The sequence below is a fragment of the Pristiophorus japonicus genome, chromosome 2 (genome assembly GCF_044704955.1).
Source record: "Pristiophorus japonicus isolate sPriJap1 chromosome 2, sPriJap1.hap1, whole genome shotgun sequence".
NCBI lineage: Eukaryota > Metazoa > Chordata > Chondrichthyes > Pristiophoridae > Pristiophorus > Pristiophorus japonicus.
The window spans coordinates 154,734,747-154,757,963 of record NC_091978.1 but is presented as its reverse complement, the minus strand read 5'-3'; the positions used below and the strand labels follow the sequence as shown (position 1 = coordinate 154,757,963).

General features: G+C 44.0%; 1 protein-coding gene across 9 annotated transcripts in view; it reads left to right on the top strand.

Annotated features, from left to right (window-relative positions):
* The window catches only part of fip1l1a (FIP1 like 1a (S. cerevisiae)), a 108,876-nt gene that overhangs the window by 17,296 nt on the left and 68,363 nt on the right, over positions 1-23,217 (top strand). For all 9 annotated transcript variants that reach the window (XM_070870021.1, XM_070870036.1, XM_070870024.1 and 6 more), the window contains exons 5-8: positions 8,089-8,195; positions 10,407-10,465; positions 20,271-20,381; positions 20,661-20,791. In XM_070870021.1, coding sequence (XP_070726122.1) covers positions 8,089-8,195; positions 10,407-10,465; positions 20,271-20,381; positions 20,661-20,791 — 408 coding nt within the window. The remainder of the gene's footprint in view (positions 1-8,088; positions 8,196-10,406; positions 10,466-20,270; positions 20,382-20,660; positions 20,792-23,217) is intronic.

The following is a 23,217-nucleotide window of genomic DNA, read 5'->3' as shown; positions in this document are numbered from 1 at the left end:
GTTACATCCTCAAAAAAATTCCAGAAGATTTGTCAAGCATGATTTCCCTTTCATAAATCCATGCTGACCTGGACCGATCCTGTCACTGCTTTCCAAATGTGCTGCTATTTTATCTTTTAATAATTGATTCCAACATTTTCCCCACTACTGATGTCAGGCTAACCAGTCTATAATTCCCTGTTTTCTCTCTCCCTCCCTTTTTAAAAAGTGGTGGTACATTAGCTACCCTCCAGTCCATAGGAATTGATCCAGAGTCGATAGACTGTTGAAAAATGATCACCAATGCATCCACTATTTCTAGCGCTACTTCCTTAGTCTGCATCCCAGAGTACTTATCAAGCCCCAGGGATTTATCTGCCTTCAATCCCATCAATTTCCCTAACACAATTTCCCATCTAATAAGGATTTCCTTCAGTTCCTCCTTCTCACTAGACCCTCGGTCCCCTAGTATTTCCGGAAGGTTATTTGTATCTTCCTTCGTGAAGACAGAACCAAAGTATTTGTTCAACTGGTCTGCCATTTCTTTGTTCCCCATTATAAATTCACCTGAATCTGATTGCAAGGGACCTACGTTTGTCTTCACTAATCTTTTTCTCTTCACATATCTATAGAAGCTTTTGCAGTCAGTTTTTATGTTCCTGGCAAGCTTACTCTCATTCTCTATTTTCCCCCTCCTAATTAAACCCTTTGTCCTCCTCTGCTGAATTCTAAATTTCTCCCAGTCCTCAGGTTTGCTGCTTTTTCTGGCCAATTTATATTGCCTCTTCCTTGGATTTAACATGATCCTTAATTTCCCTTGTTAGCCACGGGTTGAGCCACCTTGCCCGTTTTATTTTTACGCCAGACAGGAATGTACAATTGTTGAAGCTCATTCATGTGATCCTTAAATGTTTGCCATTGCCTATCCACCGTCAACCCTTTAAGTATCATTTGCCAGTCGATTCTAGCCAATTCACGTCTCATACCATCGAAGTTACCTTTCCTTAATGTCAGGACCCCAGTCTCTGAATTAACTGTGTCACTCTCCATCTTAATAAAGAATTCTACCATATTATGGTCACTCTTCCCCAAGGGGCCTCACACAACAAGATTGCTAATTAGTCTTTTCTCATTACACATCACCCTGTCTAAGATGGCCAGCCCTCTAGTTGGTTCCTCGACATACTGGTTTAGAAAACCATATTGGTCTAGAAAAAGTGCAACATCCCCACCAACACCAGGGAATCCCTGACCCAAGACCGTTCAAAATGGAGGAGAAGCATCCAGGAAGCCGCCGAAAACCTCGAGTCCCTTCGCCGGCAACAGGTGTTAGCCAAGCGGAAGGAACGCATGATAACCCAGGCTCCCCACCCAGCCTTCCCTCCAACCATCATCTGCCCCACCTGTGACAGAGACTAGGTCCCGCATGGTACTAATTAGTCACCTGAGAACTCATATCAGTGTGGAAGCAAATCATCCTCGACTCCAAGGGACTGCCCGAGCAGAGGAGATTTAGTCTGCATGGTCTCTCCTCATTCTTATTACCAAATGTATCACCTCTCACTTCTCTGCATTGAATTTCATCTGCCATGTGTCCATCCATCCCATGACTTGAAATAGATTACTATCTTCCCCATTGTTTACTGCACTTCCAAGTTTCATGTCATCTTCTTCATTTTTCTTGAATCATTACTTCGAGCCAAGTTGTATCAGTTCAATCAGTTGACTCGAATCAGATCTATTCTGAACATTGCACAATGCTGTGGAATGAAGTAGCTTGCAGTTCAAACCAAAATTTGTTTCATTTAGGGATAACTCAGTCACCATCGAAGAGAATAAAAGGAAACACATGAAAGATGCAAATATTCAGTAACTGTAGAACCCAGGAGTTTAAATGAAACAAAGTGTGGATATACAGGGTTGTTTTTTCGTTTGTGGGATGTGGCAAGGTCAGCATTTATTGCCCATCCTTAATTGCCCTGAGAAGATGATGAGCCGCCGCCTTGAACCGCGCAGTGCGTGTGGTGAAGATACTCCCACAGTGCTGTTAGGGAGGGAGTTCCAAGATTTTGACCCAGCGACGATGAAGGAATGGCGATATACTTCCAAGTCAGGATGGTGTGTGACTTGCAGGGGAATTTGGAGGTGGTGGTGTTCCTATGCGCCTGCTACCTTTGTCCTTCTAGCTGGTAGAGGTCGCGGGTTTGGGAGGTGCTGCTGAAAAAGACTTGGCGAGTTGCTGCAGTGCATCTTGCAGATAGTACACAATGCAGCCACGGTATGTCGGTGATGGAGGGAGTGAATGTTTAAGCTGGTGGATGGGGTGCCAATCAAGTGGGCTGCTTTGTCCTGGATGGTGTCAAGCTTCTTGAGTGTTGGTGCTGTACTCTGGAGAGTATTCCATCACACTTCTAACTTGTGCCTTGTAGCTGGTGGAAAGGCTTTGGGGAGTCAGGAGGTGAGACACTCGCTGCAGAATATCCAGCCTCTGACCTGCTCTTGTTGCCACAGTATTTATGTGGCTGGTCCAGTTAAGTTTCTGGTCAATGGTGACCCCCCCCCCAGAATGTTAATGCGGGATTCGGCGATGGTAATGCACTTGTGTGACACGAATGTTACTTGCCTCTTATCAGCCCAAGCGTGAATGTTGTCCAGGTTTTGCTGCATGCGGGCATGGACTGCTCCATTATCTGAAGAGTTAGGAATGGCACTGAACACTGTTCAGTCATCAGAGAACATCCCCACTTCTGATCTTTATGATGGCAGGAAGGTCATTGATGAAGCAATTGAAGGTGGTTGGGCCTAGGACACTGCCCTGAGGAACTCCTGCAGCAATGTCCTGGGGCTGTGATGATTGACCTCCAACCACCATAACCATCTTCCTTGTATTGGGTATGACTAGCCAGTGGAGAATTTTCCCTCTGATGCCCAGTTTTACTAGGGATTCTTGATGCCACACTCTGTCAAAAATGCTGCCTTGATATCGAGGGCAGTCACTCGCCTCACTTCTGGAATTCAGCTCTTTTGTCCATGTTTGGACCAAGGCTGTAATGAGATCTGGAACCTAGTGGTCCTGGTAGAACCTAAACTGGGCATTGGTGAGCAAGTGCCGCTTGATAGCACTGTTTATGACCCCTTCCATCACTTTGCTGATTGAGACGATACTGATGGGGTGGTAATTGGCCAGATTGGGTTTGTCCTGCTTTTTGTGGACTGGACATACCTGGGCAGTTTTCAACATTGTCGGATAGATGCCAGTGTTGTAGCTGTAATGGAACAGCTTGGTTAGAGGCGCAGCTAGTTCTGGAGCATAAGTCTTCAGCACGACAGCCGGTATGTTGTCAGGGCCCATAGCCTTTGCTGTATCCAGTGTGCTCAGCCATTTCTTGATATTATGTGGAGTGAATGGCTGAAGACTTGAGGTGGGGACCTCAGGGAAGAGGCCAATATAGATCACCCACTCGGCACTTCTGGCTGAAGATGGTTGTAAACGTTTAACCCTTATCTTGTACTCCCGTGCTGAGCTCCACCATCATTGAAGATGAGGATATTCATGAAGCTTCCTCCTCCCGTTAGATGTTTAATGGTCCACCACCATTCACAACTGGATGTGGCAGGACTGCAGAGCTTTGATCTGATACATTGGTTTTGGGATTGCTTAGCCTTGTCTATAACTGCTTCGCTTCCGCTGTTTAGCATCCATGTAGTCCTGTGTTGAAGCTTCCCCAGTTGGCACCTCATTTTTAGGTACGCCTGGTGCTGCTCCTGGCATGCTCTTCTACACTTTTCATTGGTCCCCTGGCTTGTTGGCAATGATAGTGAGAGATATGCCTCATGAGGCTACAAATTATGGCAGTATACAATTCTTCTGCTGCTGTTGGCCCACAGCGCCGCATGGATGCTCAGTTTTGAGCTATTCTGAATCTATCCCATTTAGCACAGTGGTAGTGCCACACAACACGATGGATGGTATCCTCAGTGTGAAGACGGGACTTCGTCTCCACAATGTGCGGTGCTGCTAACAATGCTCTCATGGACAAATGCATCTGCGACAGGTAGATTTGGTGAGGACGAGGTCGCAGGTTTTTCCTTCGTATTGGTTCTCACCACATTCTGCAGGCCCAGTCTGGCAGCTATGTCCTTCAGGACTTGGCCAGCTCAATCAGTAGTGGTGCTACTGAGCCACTCTTGATGGGCATTGAAGTGCCCCACCCAGAGTACATTCTGTGCCCTTGCTACTCTCAGTGCTTCTTCCAAATGGTGGTGTTCTTGGAGTACTGATTCATCAGCTGAGGGAGGGCGGTATGTCGTGATCAGCAGGAGGTTTCCTTGTCATGCTTGACCTAAAGCCATGAGACTTCATGGGGTCCAGGGGCAATGTTGAGGACTCCCAGGGCCACTCCCTCCTGACTGTATACCACTGTACCACCATCCCTGGTGGGTCTGTTCTGCCGGTGAGGCAGGACCTACCTAGGGATGGTGATGGAGGAGTCTGGGACATTGGCGGATAGAAATGATTGAGAGTATGACTATCAGGCTGTTGCTTGACTAGTCTGTGGGACAGCTCTCCGAACTTTGGCACAAGTCCCCAGATATTGGTAAGAAGGACTTTTTAGGGTCGCCTGGGCTGTGTGTGCCGTTGTCAGTAGTTGGTGCCAAGGGGTCTGCCCGGGTTTTTTTTTATTTTTTGTTTTTCGTAGCGGTTGTGTACAACTGAGTGACTTGCTAGCCATTTCAGAGGGCAGTTACGAGTCAACCACATTACTGTGGAGTCACGTATAGGCCAGACCGGGTAAGGACGGCAGATTTTCTTCCCTAAAGGACATGCATAAACCAGATGGGTTTTAGCGACAATCTGGTAGTATCAGATTTGTTTAGTTAACTGAATTTAAATTCCTCGGCTGCCGTGGTGGGATTTGAACTCGTGTCTCTGGATCATTAGTCCAGGCCTCTGGGTTACTAGTCTAGTGATGTTACCACTATGTTAGTTTATGTTTGGTACATGCATAGGAATGTGTACTTTGAGTCCTGCATAGTTACTGTGGGTGGAACTTTCTAGGGCCTCATGGTATGATCAGGCCCTTGCATGGTGTGGGTAGCTTATTCTAAAAATGCAGGTGCATTCTGTGATTTTCATCCATTATCAAGAGAAGGAAAAGGACAGGAAAAGCACCCACATGTAAAGCTTCATCTGTATTGTGGGGCGTCTGGAAGTTTGGCCCTGTGTATATACTACAATAAACTAGTTATCTTTATTTTAGAAACTTATTTGTGGATTTTTAAAATCTAATTTATGAAAACAAAACTAAAATGGCATAAGTTTACAATTAGACAGTAAACAAGAGTAAAATATATTGATTAATGATTATTCTTGGTAAACTGGCAAGGCTTTCTCTCTCAATGTCGAAAGGAGCTAGAGTAAAGACAATGTGTGCAGATTGCATCTGGGCTTGGAGCACTGTTCCTCTCTACCAGAATAGGGAGCGACATTCAGAAGATGACCTCGTCATTTATCACCATCACATTGTGGATCATCTGGATTTTAAGTCAGTCCCTGAAGTTTTGTTGTCTCTGCTAATTGATAGAAAAACTTATCAATGACTGACAAAATGACAGGCTTTAAAAGGTTTCAGATGTTCTTGTGAGTGATGTCCTTTATTGTTTAAATTACATTTTCCATTATTCTGTTCACGTTCAAATGTTGTCCAACTTGTTGCTATTTCTGAGCCGCCTCCTTCAATTCCAGTGTGGTATCATTTGCAAATTTGACCACTTTGTATTGATTTTGAGAGTCCAGGTCATTAATGGAGATTAGAAACAATAGTAGCCCCATCATTGTACCCTCCCCCACCCTCTGTCAGTGCTCCTATTTCCTTCCCACTCTGACAAATACTCATAACAAGCCCTAGTTGTTTTCTATCCTTAAGCCAATTTTTTTATTCATTCCCAGAATGTCTTCTGCATCCCACAAATTTTAGTTTAATTAGTAACCTTTTGCATGGAACTTTGTCAATTAGGAGTCTAGATACACCATGTTAGCGGGCTTTCCGCAATCCACTTGGGTTGGCACTTCGAAAAGCAGTCAGAGGTTAGTCATTTGGGATCTTCTCCTTCTGAATCCATGTCAATTGCAGTTTACTAGATTATTGTACACAAAATCCTCAATTTTGCTCCTGGTAATTGATTCTGATATTTTACACAGAATTGAATTACGACTAATTAGTCTGTCGTTTCAATTGTTTTGTCAGCCTTTTTTGAATATGGACAACATTAGGCTGTTGGTCATTGAATGTAAGTTGAATCTCTCGCCTTCCATCTCCTCCCCGATCTTCTCTGCATTTTTATGATTTGTTTGAATAAAGCTTAATGTTAGGAGAGGATAAATTGTTTATTATTTCAATATTTTATTGATCATTTGAAAGGAATAAATAAATGAATATTTGAGGGGGGTATATTCACCAAAATAACTTGACACAAGATTTAGCTAAGGATGAGTATGAACAGGCCTTTGCTTGTGAGAGACTTTTTGATTACATTTAAAAAATCCTTAAAGTAAGATATTAATGCTTGAGAATGGAATACAATTTCATTGAGTAGATTTATTGTCAGTGTTGTACATTCCTAAACTATGGTAGGATGGCTAGTTTGTTTTTAATTGTTTGCTTTTACCGCTACCTGGGAGGAGCACGATGCTACCAAGATCGTCGACTTCCACGTTCATAACATCGCCAATCTCCACCCCACCTCAGCTGATCTAGTGAAACCCTCAGCTATGCCTTTGTTACTGCTAGGCTGTACTATTCCATGCTCTCCTGCCCAGTCTCCCACCTTGCACCCTTGGTAAACTTGAACTCATCCAAAATTCTCCTGCCTGTATCCTAACCTGCACCAAGACCTGTTCATCCATTACTCCTGTGCTGGCTGACTTACATTGGCTCCTAGTCCAGCAACACCTACATTTTAAAATGTTTATCCTTGTTTTCAAATCCCTCCATGGCCTTGCCCCTCCCTACCTCTGTAACCTCCTCCGGCCCTACAATCCTCCGAGATTTCTGTACTTCTCCAATTCTGGCCTCTTGTGCATCCCCGATTTTAATCGCTCCACCATTGACGGCTGTGCCTTCAGATACCTAGGCCCTAAGCCCTGGAATTCCTTCCATAAAACTCTTTGCATCTCTACCCCTCTCTCTTTAAGACACTCCTTTAAAACCTACCTCTGATCAAGCTTTTGGTCATCTGTTGTAATAGCCCCTTTATGTGGCTTGGTATCAAATGTTGTTTGATAATGCCCCTGTGAAGCATTTTGGGATGTTTTACTACATTAAAGGCGCTATATAAATGCAAGCAGTTGTGTGAATTTTTCTATTTGTAGACCAGCTGTCGTCCTAGTCTCTGAGATAGATTGACAAATTGTATGCAGTTTGTGATGTTTGACTCTCCGAATGGTTAGTTTGAGACTTCTGAAACTCATTCAGGTAGAATTCCCATTGCAGCAATGAGAAGAGACATTATTCTATTAGTTTGGACTGAATTTAGTGTAGGGTTATAAAGGTGAACGGCAATATTGGACTGCCAGTGCCAGGATTGGATTTTCAGACTAAAGACTAAAATAGGTTTAGATTTTTTTGTGTTTTTATAAAAACAAATCTGCCTTTAAATATGTCTATAGTACTGTATCTTGATCATACTAGCCAGTTTAATGTGAAATGAGTTATTTATTTTTATTAGGGAAACAAATATTAATGGTTGACCCTTGAAATATCCTGATTGTGTGCATGCTTTGTTAGTATTCAAAATCTTCATTGTTCAGTTACATGCTTGAACTAGTTGGCATCAGGTTTAGGGAACTCTCATTCTCATTTGCACTCTTTAGTATTGCACAGGTGGGTCTGTAGAATTGCTACCGTTGCCAGTAAACATTGGGTGGCTGATGTTTTTAAATTGAAAAGCAGAAGAAAGTAGAGCATTGCACTTTGTTTATCTTGATGATGTATGTTTTTTCTAATTTCAACATGTGTTTGCAATAGGAGAGGGAAAGGTTCAATGATTGATAATACCATGTTTGACATTCAATTTTGTTTTAAAATTAATTGATTTCTTGGTTTTTAGAATCCTGCTGCTGAGGGGGAGGATGAAAGTGACAGTGATAGTGATGATGATGATGATGATGTTCAAGTCACCATTGGTGACATTAAAACTGGAGCACCACAGTACACGTAAGTTCTCGTCTCTTCCTGTATGTGTGTAAATGTTGCACTGTCTGTGTTCCTTGAGGTATGCAATGCAGTTTTAGTTTACATTGGGTGACCATGCCAGTATTCTGTTTCCATTTGCATTATTCTGATCAGGTGCAGCTTCTTGGGGAAAAAAAATACGTATAAAATAAGGATATTTTTGCTTGACACACTCTTGCCCTTCAGGGTTTTCAACTTAACTTATGAATTGCCACCAGAATATTTGTTCTTGGGATGTGGATGTCACCGGTAAGGCATCATTTCTTGCCCATCCATAGTTGCCCTGAGAAGGCAGTGATGATAAGCTTTCTCCTTGAACTAGGGCAGTCCTTGTAGTGGTGTTCCCACAATGATGCTCGGTAGGAAATCCTAGGACATCAACCCAACGATGATGAAGGAACGGCACTCTTTTTTGAAGTCAGGGAGGTGTATGATGTGGAGATGATGTTTAAAACAATGGTCTTCCCATAACATTGCTACTCTTTTCCTTTTCTGTGGCAGAGAAGAGAGGAGCTGTCCCAAGGAGCAGGGAGATCTTACTGCAGTTGTAGAGGGCCTGGTGAGACCTCACCTGGAATATTGTGTTCAGTTTTGGTCTCCTAATCTGAGGAAGGACGTACTTGCTATTGAGGGAGTGCAGTGAAGATTCACCAGACTGATTCCCGGGATGGCTAGACTGACATATGAGGAGAGACTGGATCGACTGGGCCTTTATTCATTGGAGTTTAGAAGGATGAGAGGGGATCTCACAGAAACAAATAAGATTCTGAAGGGACTGGACAGGTTAGATGTGGGAAGAATGTTCCCGATGTTGGGGAAGTCCAGAACCAGGGGACATAGTCTTAGGATAAGGGGTAGGCCATTTAGGACTGAGATGAGGAGAAACTTCTTCACTCAGAGAGTAATTAATCTGTGGAATTCCCTGCTGCAGAGAGTTGTTGATGTCAGTTCATAGGATATATTCAAAAGGGAGTTAGATATGGCCCTTATGGCTAAAGGGATCAAGGGGTATGGAGAGAAAGCAGGAAAGGGGTACTGAGGGAATGATCAGCCATGATCTTATTGAATGGTGATGCAGGCTCGAAGGGCCGAATGGCCTACTCCTACACCTGTTTTCTATGTTTCTATGTAAGTAACTTTGGTGAGCTGCTGCAGTGCATCACGTAGATCGGACATAATGCAGCCACAGTGCACTGGTGATGGATAGTGAGTCCATTGCCGGGGCACCTATCTCAGTAAACTGTTCTCTCCTGGATGAGTGGTGACTATTCCATCATTCTCCTGACTTGAACCTTGCAGATGAAGGCTTGGTTTTTAAGGGTCAGGAGCCACTTGTCACTGAGTGCACAACCTCTATCCTGCTCTTGTTGCCATGCTGTTGATCTGACTGGTCCAGTTAAGTGGTGACCTCCAAGATGTTGGGGAACCTGGCAATGGTCAAGGTCAGGTAGCTGGACTTTCTCTCATTCAAGATCTTATTACTTGGCACTTGTGTTGAGTGAGTGTTATCTGCCACTTGTCAGCCCGAGTTCTGCTGTGGGCTGGCAAGGGCTGCTTCATTATCCGAGGAATTGTGAAAGTAGCTGAACACTGCAATCGCATTGAACTCTTATTCTTATTTGCATTCTTTGGTATTGTACAAGTGGCTCTGTAGACTTGCTACAGTTGCCAGCAAACATTGGGTGCTCCCGATCTTGTGTCTAAATTAGAATTTGTGGTTACATTGATGATCAAAATTGTGTTTTATCCCATTTTTCAAATTCAAATTTGACAACTGATGGCAACTTGTCAGGTTATTTGTCATTTCGGCTCATGTCCGTCCAGAAGGAACTGACACAATCCTTTCACTTCACTTCGCCAACTGTCTAATGGAGTGGCCTATTCTACAAACAAGTACTTATTGATATGCAGCAAAGCTATCACAGCTGGTGTTTACTGGGAAACCAGATCAGGAAGGCTGCAAATAATTGTGGTCCTGTGTGTGTAACTTTTAATGCAAACTTTATATTAAAACTCATAAACAGGAACTTTTAATACCCATTTCTATGAATGTCAAATGTGATGTAAAATGTGAAACTAAATATTTGCTTTGACAAAATTCAAGCAAAGAAAATTAATTCAGTGTGTAATCTCTGGTACAGTGAAATTGAGACCCCTTTTATCCTAAATTGAACTATATTTTCTGTCCAATAGCTATGGAGTAACACCTGTAAATCTCAATATCAAGTCCTCCGGAAGACTTTATGGATCAGGTAATAAACTTTTCCTATTATTTTCTCTGAGCTACATGCCAATTGCAACGAAGAGAATGAATACCTTTGCTCGAGAGTGGCTTGGCAAATATCTTCATTCATTTTTTCCTTTTCTCTACCACCCAGTGGAGAAGTATATAGCCTCACTTGGCCCTTTTTCCCAACTGTCGTTGCTTATTGAGAAAGCAACACACCATCTCACATTCTGACTCTTGGAATTTTATATTTAAACTGAGTACTTCAGCTGTTGAACTGTTATATCCTGATGTAAGAGTTTATTTATTGACGGGCGGTCGAGGGGGTCATTCAGCCTGACTGCCTGCCTCTCTTCCGTGCCTACATCCGGGCCAGGGTGTCCTTGGAGATGGAGCATGCGGTGTCCACTGGTACACTCGCGGCCTTCCGCGAGAGGTGGGCGCCGGAGGGACTGGAGTGCATCATCATTAATTTGATTTTATGTTTTAAAGTTTAATTTGTTTTAATTGCTGGTGTTTTTAGTGTCCCCCTCCCCTTTTATAGCGGGCACTTGGGGAAAAAAAAAAATGATTTTAGTGCCCAAAAAACCCCCCCAAAAAAATACAAAAAAAACCACACAAAAAGGACCTTGAAAAATGTTTGGTGTGTCCCCCAGATCGGGGGGCATGAGTTAATGTTTAGTTTCCTCCCAAAAGAGTTCTAAGAGTTTATTGATTTCATTAGTATTTCATTAGCAATGCAGTATAGCATTTGTAAAACAACAACTTGCAGTTTATATAGACCATTTAGCATAATTGCAACATGTTTTCGGATGTTAGAATCATAGAATGGTTAAAGCATAGAAGGAGGCGATTCGGCCCATCAAGCCTGTGCCAGTTCTCTGCAAGAGCAGTTCAGCTAGTCCCAATCCCCCGCCCTTTCCCTGTGGCCCTGCAATTTCTTTTCCTTCACGTACTTATCCAATTCCCTTTGAAAGCCACGATTGAATCTGCATCCACCATCCTCTCGGGTAGTGCATTCCAGATCCTAATCACTTGCTGCGTAAAAAAGTTTTCCCTCATGTCACCTTTGGTTCTTCTGCCAATCACCTTAAATCTGTGTCCTCTGGTTCTCGACCCTTCTGCCAATGGGAACATTTTCTCTCTATCTACTCTGTCTCGACCCCTCATGATTTTAAACACCTCTATCAAATCTCCTCTCAACCTTCTCTGCTCTAAGGAGAACAACCCCAGCTTCTCCAGTCTATCCACGTAACTGGAGTCCCTCATCCCTGGAACCATTCTTATAAATCTTTTCTGAATCCTCTCGAAAGCCTTCACATCCTTCCTAAAGTGCGGTGCCCATAATTGGACACAATACTCCAGTTGAGGTTGGACCAGTGTTTTATAAAGGTTTGTCATATCCTCCTTGCTTTTTAACTCTATGCCTCTATTTATGAAGTCAAGATCCCTTATGCTATTTTTAACTGCTTTCTCAACCTACCTTGCCACCTTCAATGATTTGTGCACATATACCCCCAGGTCTCTCTGTTCATGCACCCCCTTCAGAATTGTACCCTTTAGTTTATATTGCCTCTCCTCGTTCTTCCTACCAAAATGTGTCACTTTGCACTTTTCTGCCTTAAATTTCATCTGCCAAATGTCCACCCATTCCACCAGGCTCTCTGTGCCCTTGAAGTCTATCACTATCCTCCTCACTGTTCACTATACTTCCAAGTTTTGAATCATCTACAAATTTTGAAATTGTGCCCTGTACACCCAAAACCCAATCAGTAATATGCATCAAGAAATTCATTGGTCCTAGTACCGACCTCTGGGGAATCCCACGTTGTACCTTCCACCAGTCTAATAAACAACTATTCACCACTGTTTCCTGTCACTTAGCGTATTTCATATCCATGCTGCCACTGTCCCTTTTATTCCATGATCTTCAACTTTGCTGACAAGCCTATTATGTGGCACTTCCATCAAACGCCTTTTGGACATCCATGTGCACCACATCAACTGCACTACCCTCATCTGCCCTCTCTGTTACCTCATCAAAAAACTCAATCAAGTTAGTTAAACACGATTTGCTTTTAACAAACCTGTGCTGGCTTTCTTTAATTAGTCCACACTTGTCCAAGAGATTGTTAATTTTGTTCCAGATTATCGTTTCTAAAAGTTTGTCCACTACCGCAGTGAAACTAACTGACCTGTAGTTGCTGGGTTATCCTTGCACCCTTTTTTGAACAAGGGTGTAACATTTGTAATTCTCCACCCCCCCTACCCCCCGTATCTAATGAGAATAGAAAGAATATGGCCAGTACCTCTGCAATTTCCACCTTTACTTCCCTCAGCAACCGAGGATGCATGCTATCCAGTCCTGGTGACTTATCAACTTTAAGTACAGCCAGCCTTTCTAATACCTCTTCTCTCAATTTTTATCACACCCAGTATCTCAACTACCTCCCTGTTCACTACGACTTTGGCAGCATCTTCTTTCTTGGTAAAGACAGATGCAAAGTACTCATTTAATACCTCAGCCATGCCCTCTGCCTCCGTTCATGGGTCTCCTTTTTGGTCCCTAATGGGCCTCACCCCTCTTACTACCCATTTACTATTTATATGCTTGCAGAAAACTTTTGAATTCCCTTTTATGTTAGCTGCCAATCTATGCTCATACTCTGTCTTTGACCTTATTTCCTTTTTCACTTTCCCTCTGAACTTTCTAAATTCAGCCTCGTTCTCACTTGTATTCTCAACCTGACAGCTGTTTTTGCTTCATCTTACTCTCTGTCTCTTTCATCTTCCGGGAGCTCTGGCTTTGGTTGCCCTATCTTTCCCCCTCGTGTGTATGTACCTCAACTGTACGCAAACTATCTCCTCTTTAAAGGCAGCCCATTGTTCAATTACAGTTTTGCCTGCCAATCTTTGATTCCAATTTACCCGAGCCAGATCCATTCTCAATCCACTGAAATTGGTCTTCCTCCAATTAAGTATTTTTACTTTAGTTATGGAAAAGGACCGGGACCAATCTAATCGAAACCTTATGACACTATGATCATGTTCCCCGACTGACACTTGCTCCACTTGACTTACCTCATTTCCCAGAACCAGATTCAGCAATGCCTCTTTCCTTGTAGGACCGGAAATGTACTGATCAAGGAAGTTCACCTGAACACCAGAAATTCTTCCCACTTTCTGCCCTTCACATATAGTATCCCAACCTATATTAGGATAGTTCAAGTCTCCCATTATCACTACTCTACACTGCTTGCACCTCTCTTGTGAATACATGACCTCATCTCTCTCATCTGGAGGGAGGAGAGCATGCCGGGAGATCTCAGAGATGCAGTGATGGACCCAATCCACGTCCGGACCGGGGTCAAACAGGGCTGCGTCATCACCCCAACCCTCTTCTCAATCTTCCTCGCTGCCATGCTCCAACTCACGGCCAACAAGCTCCCCGCTGGAATGGAACTAAACTACAGAACCAGTGTAAACCTGTTCAACCTTCGCCGTCTCCAGACCAGGTCCAAGACCACACCAACCTCTGTCATCGAACTACAGTACGCGGACGACGCCTGCGTCTGTGCACATACAGCGTCTGAACTCCAGGACATAGTCAACGTATTTACTGAGACGTACGAAAGCATGGGCCTTATGCTAAACATTAGTAAGACAAAGGTCCTCCACCAGCCAGTCCTCGCTGCACAGCACTGCCCCCCAGTCATCAAGATCCACAGTGCGGCCCTGGACAACGTGGACCATTTCCCATACCTCAGGAGCCTCTTATCAACAAGAGCAGACATCGATGACAAGATTCAACACCGCCTCCAGTGCAGCCTTTGGCCGCCTGAGGAAAAGAATGTTCGAAGACCAGGCCCTCAAATCTGCCATCAATCTCATGGTCTACAGGGCTGTAGTAATGCCCGCCCTCCTGTATTGCTCAGAAACATGGACCATATACAGTAGACACCAAGTCGCTGGAGAAATATCATCAACGATGTCTCCGCAAAATCCTACAAATCCCCTGGGAGGACAGACACACCAACATTAGCGTCCTCAGCTAGGCCAACATCCCCAATATTGAAGCTCTGATCACACTTGATCAGCTTCACTGAGCAGGCCACATTGTCCACATGCCAGATCCGAGACTCCCAAAGCAAGCGCTCTACTCGGAACTCCTTCACGGCAAACGAGCCAAAGGTGGGCAGAGGAAACGTTACAAGGACACCCTCAAATCCTCCCTGATAAAGTGCATCATCCCCACTGACATCTAGGGTGGTCTTTGGCCAGGGACTCCTAAGTGGAGGAAGTGCATCCGGGAGGGCGCTGAGCACCTCGGGTCTCATCGCCAAGCGCAGGCAGCGGAAAGAGCTTGCGGCAAATCAGTCCCACCCTTCCTTAATGACTATCTCCCACCTGTGACGGGGACTGTGGCTCTCTTATTGGACTGTTCAGCCACCTAAGGACTAATTTTAAGAGTGGAAGCAAGTCTTCCTTGATTCCAAGGGACTGCCTATGATGATGATGACACTGCTTGCACCTCTTTGTAATTTCCTTGCAAATTTGCTCCTCTATCCTTCGCAGTTGTTGGCCTTTAGAATACACCTAGTGGTGTAATGGCACCTCTATTGTTTCTTATTGTTGCGGAGTTGGAGCTGAGGGTGGATTCACTCTGGAGCATCCACGATGCTGAGAATGACGTCAGTAGCACGTGTAGCGAGTTGGTCGTACCGCAGGTAAAGGGTCCACAGCCAGCTCGGGAATGGAAGACCAGCAGGAAGAGCAGTGCAAGGAAGGTAGTGCAGGGGTCCCCTGTGGTCATCCCCCTGCAAAACAGATACACTGCTTTGAGTACTGTTGAGGGGGATGACTCATCAGGGGAGCGCAGCAGCAGCCAAGTTCATGGCACCGTGGCTGGCTCTGTTGCACAGGAAGGCAGGAAAAAGAGTGGGAGAGCGATAGTGATAGGGGATTCGATTGTAAGGGGAATAGATAGGCGTTTCGGCGGCCGCAACCAAGACTCCAGGATGGTATGTTGCCTCCCTGGTGCAAGGGTCAAGAATGTCTCGGAGCGGGTGCAGGACATTCTAAAAAGGGAGGGAGAACAGCCAGTTGTCGTGCTGCACATTGGTACCAACGACATAGGTTTAAAAAAAGGGATGAGGTCCTACGAAACGAATTTAAGGAGCTAGGGGCGAAATTAAAAAGTAGGACCTCAAAAGTAGTAATCTCGGGATTGCTACCAGTGCCACGTGCTAGTCAGAGTAGGAATCGCAGGATAGCGCAGATGAATACGTGGCTTGAGCAGTGGTGCAGCAGGGAGGGATTCAAATTCCTGGGGCATTGGAAGCAGTTCTGGGGGAGGTGGGATCAGTACAAACCGGACGGTCTGCACCTGGACAGGACCGGAACCAATGTCCTAGGAGGAGTGTTTGCTAGTGCTGTTGGGGAGGAGTTAAACTAATATGGCAGGGGGATGGGAACCAATGCAGAGAGAAACAAAAAGGAGACGAAAGCAAAAAACAGAAAGGAGATGAGGAAAAGTGGAAGGCAGAGAAACCCAAGGCAAAGAACAAAAAGGGCCACTGTGCAGCAAAATTCTAAAAGGACAAAGGGTGTTTAAAAAAAAAAACAAGCCTGAAGGCTTTGTGTCTTAATGCAAGGAGTATCCATAATAAGATGGATGAATTAACTGTGCAAATGGATGTTAACAAATATGATGTAATTGGGATTACAGAGATGTGGCTCCAGGATGATCAGGGCTGGGAACTCAACATCCAGGGGTATTCAACATTCAGGAAGGATAGAATAAAAGGAAAAGGAGGTGGGGTAGCATTGCTGGTTAAAGAGGAGATTAATGCAATAGTTAGGAAGGACATTAGCTTGGATGATGTGGAATCTATATGGGTAGAGCTGCAGAACACCAAAGGGCAAAAAACGTTAGTGGGAGTTGTGTACAGACCTCCAAACAGTAGTAGTGATGTTGGGGAGGGCATCAAACAGGAAATTAGGGGTGCATGCTATAAGGGTGCAGCAGTTATAATGGGTGACTTTAATATGCACATAGATTGGGCTAACCAAACTGGAAGCAATACGGTGGAGGAGGATTTCCTGGAGTGCATAAGGGATGGTTTTCTAGACCAATATGTCGAGGAACCAACTAGGGGGGAGGCCATCTTAGACTGGGTGTGGTGTAATTAGAGAGGATTAATTAGCAATCTCGTTGTGCGAGGCCCCTTGGGGAAGAGTGACCATAATATGGTGGAATTCTGCATTAGGATGGAGAATGAAACAGTTAATTCAGAGACCATGGTCCAGAACTTAAAGAAGGGTAACTTTGAAGGTATGAGGCGTGAAGTGGCTAGGATAGATTGGCGAATGATACTTAAGGGGTTGACTGTGGATGGGCAATGGCAGACATTTAGAGACCGCATGGATGAACGACAACAATTGTACATTCCTGTCTGGCGTAAAAATAAAAAAGGGAAGGTGGCTCAACCGTGGTTATCAAGGGAAATCGGGGATAGTATTAAAGCCAAGGAAGTGGCATACAAATTGGCCAGAAATAGCAGCGAACCCGGGGACTGGGTGAAATTTAGAACTCGGCAGAGGAGGACAAAGGGTTTGATTAAGGCAGGGAAAGTGGAGTACGAGAAGAAGCTTGCAGGGAACATTAAGACGGATTGCAAAAGTTTCGATAGATATGTAAAGAGAAAAAGGTTAGTAAAGACAAACGTAGGTACCCTGCAGTCAGAATCAAGGGAAGTCATAACGGGGAACAAAGAAATGGCGGACCAATTGAACAAGTACTTTGGTTCGGTATTCACTAAGGAGGACACAAACAACCTTCCGGATATAAAAGGGGTCAGAGGGTCTAGTAAGGAGGAGGAACTGAGGGAAATCCTTATTAGTCGGGAAATTGTGTTGGGGAAATTGATGGGATTGAAGGCCGATAAATCCCCAGGGCCTGATGGACTGCATCCCAGAGTACTTAAGGAGGTGGCCTTGGAAATAGCGGATGCATTGACAGTCATTTTCCAACATTCCATTGACTCTGGATCAGTTCCTATGGAGTGGAGGGTAGCCAATGTCACCCCACTTTTTAAAAAAGGAGGGAGAGAGAAAACAGGGAATTATAGACCGGTCAGCCTGACATCGGTCGTGGGTAAAATGATGGAATCAATTATTAAGGATGTCATAGCAGCGCATTTGGAAAGAGGTGACATGATAGGTCCAAGTCAGCATGGATTTGTGAAAGGGAAATCATGCTTGACAAATCTTCTGGAATTTTTTGAGGATGTTTCCAGTAGAGTGGACAAGGGAGAACCAGTTAATGTGATATATTTGGACTTTCAGAAGGCTTTCGACAAGGTCCCACACAAGAGATTAATGTGCAAAGTTAAAGCACATGGGATTAGGGGTAGTGTGCTGACATGGATTGAGAACTGGTTGTCAGACAGGAAGCAAAGAGTAGGAGTAAATGGGTACTTTTCAGAATGGCAGGCAGAGACTAGTGGGGTAGCGCTAGGTTCTGTTATGGGGCCCCAGCTGTTTACACTGTACATTAATGATTTAGACGAGGGGATTAAATGTAGTATCTCCAAATTCGCGGATGACACTAAGTTGGGTGGCAGTGTGAGCTGCGAGGAGGATGCTATGAGGCTGCAGAGTGACTTGGATAGGTTAGGTGAGTGGGCAAATGCATGGCAGATGAAGTATAATGTGGATAAATGTGAGGTTATCCACTTTGGTGGTAAAAACAGAGAGACCGACTATTATCTGAATGGTGATAGATTAGGAAAAGGGGAGGTACTACGAGACCTGGGTGTCATGGTACATCAGTCATTGAAGGTTGGCATGCAGGTACAGCAGGCGGTTAAGAAAGCAAATGGCATGTTGGCCTTCATAGCGAGGAGAATTGAGTGCAGGGGCAGGGAGGTGTTGCTACAGTTGTACAGGGCCTTGGTGAGGCCACACCTGGAGTATTGTGTACAGTTTTGGTCTCCTAACCTGAGGAAGGACATTTTTGCTATTGAGGGAGTGCAGCGAAGGTTCACCAGACTGATTCCCGGGCTGGCGGGACTGACCTGTCAAGAAAGACTGGATCAACTGGGCTTGTATTCACTGGAGTTCAGAAGAATGAGAGGGGACCTCATAGAAACGTTTAAAATTCTGATGGGTTCAGACAGGTTAGATGCAGGAAGAATGTTCCCAATGTTGGAACAGTCCAGAACCAGAGGTCACAGTCTAAGGATAAGGGGTAAGCCATTTAGGACCGAGATGAGGAGAAACTTCTTCACCCAGAGAGTGGTGAACCTGTGGAATTCTCTACCACAGAAAGTTGTTGAGGCCAATTCACTAAATATATTCAAAAAGGAGTTAGATGAAGTCCTTACTACTAGGGGATCAAGGGGTATGGCGAGAAAGCAGGAATCGGGTACTGAAGTTGTATGTTCAGCCATGAACTCCTTGAATGGCGGTGCAGGCTAGAAGGGCCGAATGGCCTACTCATGCACCTATTTTCTATGTTTCTATGTTAACTCTAACCAAATAGATTCTGTCCTTAACCCCTCCAGGACATTCTCTCTTTTTCTCCAGCACTGTAATATTCTCAATCAATGCTACCACCTGACCTCCTTTCTTTCCTCAACACCTTCTATCCAGGAATATTTAGTATCCAATCCTGCCCTTTTTTGAGCCAGATCTCTGTTATTGTCGCAACATCATATTCCCATGTGGCTATTTGCGCCTGCAGCTCACCAACCTTATTTATCGTGCTTTGTGCATTTACACACATTCACTGTAAACCTATCTTGGACCACCTTGTATTCTCTTACTCTGACCCCATCTAATACTGTACTATTTCTTACTGCAGTGCTATCTATCTCCCCCAATCCTTTGTGCATCTTGTTTCTCCTTTCTCATGCTACATCCTGGTGCTCATACCCCTGCCAAATTAGTTTAAATCCTCATCAACAGCACGAGCAAACTTCCCCTGTGAGGGTATTGCACCTCAGCAGAGCTGGGACCAACTTGTCCAGCCTATACAGATTCCACCTCCCTGAGAACTGGTCCCACTGTCCCAGGAATCTAAAGCCCTCCCTCCTGCACCGTCTCTCCAACCACGCATTCGTCTGCTCTATCCTATTTCTGCACTCACTATTCCCGGTACCATGAGCTAATCGGCAGAATATTATCTTTTGAGGTCCTGCTTTTTAGCCCCTTAAAATCTGCCTGCAGGACCTCATCCCTCTGTTATCTATGTCATTGGTACCGATATGGATCACAACCTCTGGCTGTTCACCCACCCCCTCAGAATATTATGCAGCTGCTCATCGACAATCTTGACCAGGGAGACAACGTAGCGTTCAGGAATCACGTCTGCTGTCGCAGAAACACCTGTCTGTTCCCCTAATTATTGAGTTCCCCTATCACTGTTGCTTTCCCGATCTTCCTCTTCTTCTCCCGCCCCCAACCCCACCATACAGCTGAACCACCTGTGATGCAGTGTACTTGGTTCTGGCTGTACCCACCCCCCCCCCCCCACCCTGAGAAACCATTGCCTTCCCCAGTACCGGTTGGAATGCGAGATGCACTTGGGACTCCTGCACTCCTTCGTGGATAGTGAATTACAAGGTAGTAAATTCGTTTTTGAATAAATTAATTTTATTTGTTTGTCTTTGCATCCATAATATTGAATGAGAACTGCAAAACTGATTTAGAATTAGGTGGAGGATGAAGAAAAATTGTTTTTGCTACTTTGGAATGTTTTAGTATTCTGCTGTGGAAATGGAAATGTATTGTTACTTCTAGTCAATCTTTGAACTTTTATTTCCTAGGAACAAAAGCTGGAAAAGGGGTTGACCTCGATGCTCCTGGCGACATCAATGGAATCCCAACATTAGAAATAGACTTGGACTCTTTTGAAGATAAACCTTGGAGAAAACCTGGTATAGTATTTTCTGTTGCCAATTGATCCTCTCACTAGTTGAATATTTAAATTTGTGCATTAATTAAAAAGCTATTTAAGTGTTGTCACCTAAATCTTGATGTTTTTTTGTATTGTCTCCAAAAATTGCTGGTAAGAAATTGCTGATCTTAATATAGTGACCGTTTTCTGTTCATGCAGTTCTCAAAATCTATGTCTTGGGCAAAAAACAGTTGGAGTTCAATAATTATTGTAATTATACTGCTACTTGCTCATTCAGTTCTTTTCCCCTCCACTTAAGGTGCTGATCTTTCTGATTACTTCAATTATGGTTTGAATGAAGAAACCTGGAAAGCCTACTGTGAGAAACAGAAGCGACTGAGAATGGGTCTTGAACCACTTCCTCTTGCCTCCACGACAAACAGAATTACAGTTAGTATTCACTGAAATGTTAGAATGATCTACAATGTGAATGATCAGTGCACATCACAAACTATTAAAATGGTGATCACCACACATTCAAAAAATTCCTACCAGGTTATTCCCTGCCCCTAAGCCTACTCTCAGACCTGCATTACTATTATATCTTCGTAAGAAAGGACTAAGTTTTGATTTTACTGCTAGTAAAATGAAGATGAGAGGAGCAGGACCACGCAAATACTTTTCTGATTAATGGGAATTAAATTGTAAAATGGGAACAGAGGTAGAGCATTCAGCCCCTCAAGCCTGTTCTGCCATTTGCACCTCAACTCCATTTATCCATCTTTGTTCTATACCTCTTGATACCCTTACCAAACAAAAATCTATCATAAGCATAATATTTCGGAGTAGGCTTAGGCCATATAGTCTGCTTTGCTGCTCATTAAGATCATGGCAGCTCTTCAACCTCAACTCCACTTTCCCGCTCAATCCCCATATCCCTTGATTCCCCGAGAGTCCAAAAATCTATCTCAGCCTTGAATATACTCAACGATGGAGCATCGGCATTGGGGCAGAGAATTCCAAAGATGCACAACCCTCTGAATGAAGAAATTCCTCCTCATCTCAGTCTTAAAAGGCTAACCCCTTATGAGACTATGCCCCCAAGTTCTAGACACTCCAACCAGGGAAAACAATCTCTCACCATTTATCCTGTCAATCCCCCTCCGAATCTTGTATGTTTCAAAGCAATCACCTCTCATTCTTCTAAACTCCACGGAGCATAGGCCCAATCTACTCAATCTCTCTTCATAGGACAACCCTCTCATCCCAGTGATCAATCTGGTGAAATTTTGTTGCACCACCATAAAGGCAAGTATATTCTTCCTTTATATGCGGAGACCAAAACTGTGCACGGTTGTACTATGTACAATTGTCGCAAGACTTCCTTACTGTTGTACTCTAACCCTCTTGAAATAAAGGCTAACATGCCATTTGTCTTCCTAATTGCATGCTATACATGCATGCTAACTCTGTTTCTTGTACTCGAACACCTAAATCTCTCAACACCAATGTTTAATAGTTTCTCACCATTTATAAAATATTCTGTATTTCTCTCCTTCCTACTGAAGTGAATAACCTCACATTTCCACACATTATACTCCATCTACTACCTTATTGCCCACTCACTTAACCTATCTGTCCTTTTGCAGGCTCTTTGTATCCTCCTCGCAGCTTTCCTTCCCACCTAGCTTTGTATTGTCAGCAAACTTGGATACATTGCACTCGGTCCCTTCATCTAAGTCATTAATATAGATTCTAATAACCATTACAGAGACATGGTTGCAAGGTGGCCAGGATTGGGGACTAAATATTCCAGATACTTGATGTATCTAAAATACAGGCAGACTGGAACAGGAGGGGCGTAGATTCTAAATATCTGAGGCCTAAGCACTGATCCTTGCAGCGCGACACTAGTTACAGCCTGACAAATAGAAAATTACCTGTTATCCCTACTCTCTGTTTTCTGTCTGTCGACACAGCCTCCCAGTTGCAGGTGCAGAAACCAGTATCTATGCCTCTGACTATACTGTCGCCTACCATAAGAATAGGAGTCAGCCATTTGGCCCATCGAGCCTGCTCCGCCATTCAATAAGGTCATGGCTGATCTGATCATGGACTCAGCTCCACTTCCCCGCCCGCTCCACATAACCCTTTATTCCCTTATCGCTCAAAAATCTGTCTTATCCCCACCTTAAATATATTCAATGACCCAGCCTCCACAGCTCTCTGGGGCAGAGAATTCCACAGATTTACAACCCTCAGAAGAAATTCCTCATCTCCGTTTTAAATGGGCAACCCCTTATTCTGAGACCATGTCCCCTAGTTTTAGTTTCCCCTCTGAGTGAAAATATCCTCTCTGCATCCACCTTGTCATGCCCCCTCATTATCTTTGTATGTATCGATAAGATCACCTCTCATTCTTCTGAACTCCATTATGTCACGGCCCAACCTAGCTTCATAAGTCAACCCACTCATCTTTGGAATAAACTTAGTGCACCTTCTCTGAACAGCCTCTAATGCAAGTATTAAATACGGAGACCAAAACTTACGCAGTACTCTAGGTATAGCCTTACCAATACTCTATACAATTGTAGCAAGACTTCTCTGCTTTTATACTCTATCCCCCTTGCAATAAAGGTCAACATTGCATTTGCCTTCCTGATTACTTGCTGTACCTGCATACTAACTTTTTGTGTTTCATGCACAAGGATCCCCAGATTCCTCTGTACTGCAGCACTTTGCAATTTTTCTCCATTTAAATTATAATCTGCTTTTCTATTTTTTCTGCCAAAATGGATAACCTCACATTTTCCCACATTATACTCCATCTGCCAAATATTTGCCCACTCACTTAGCCTGTCTTTACCCCTTGCAGA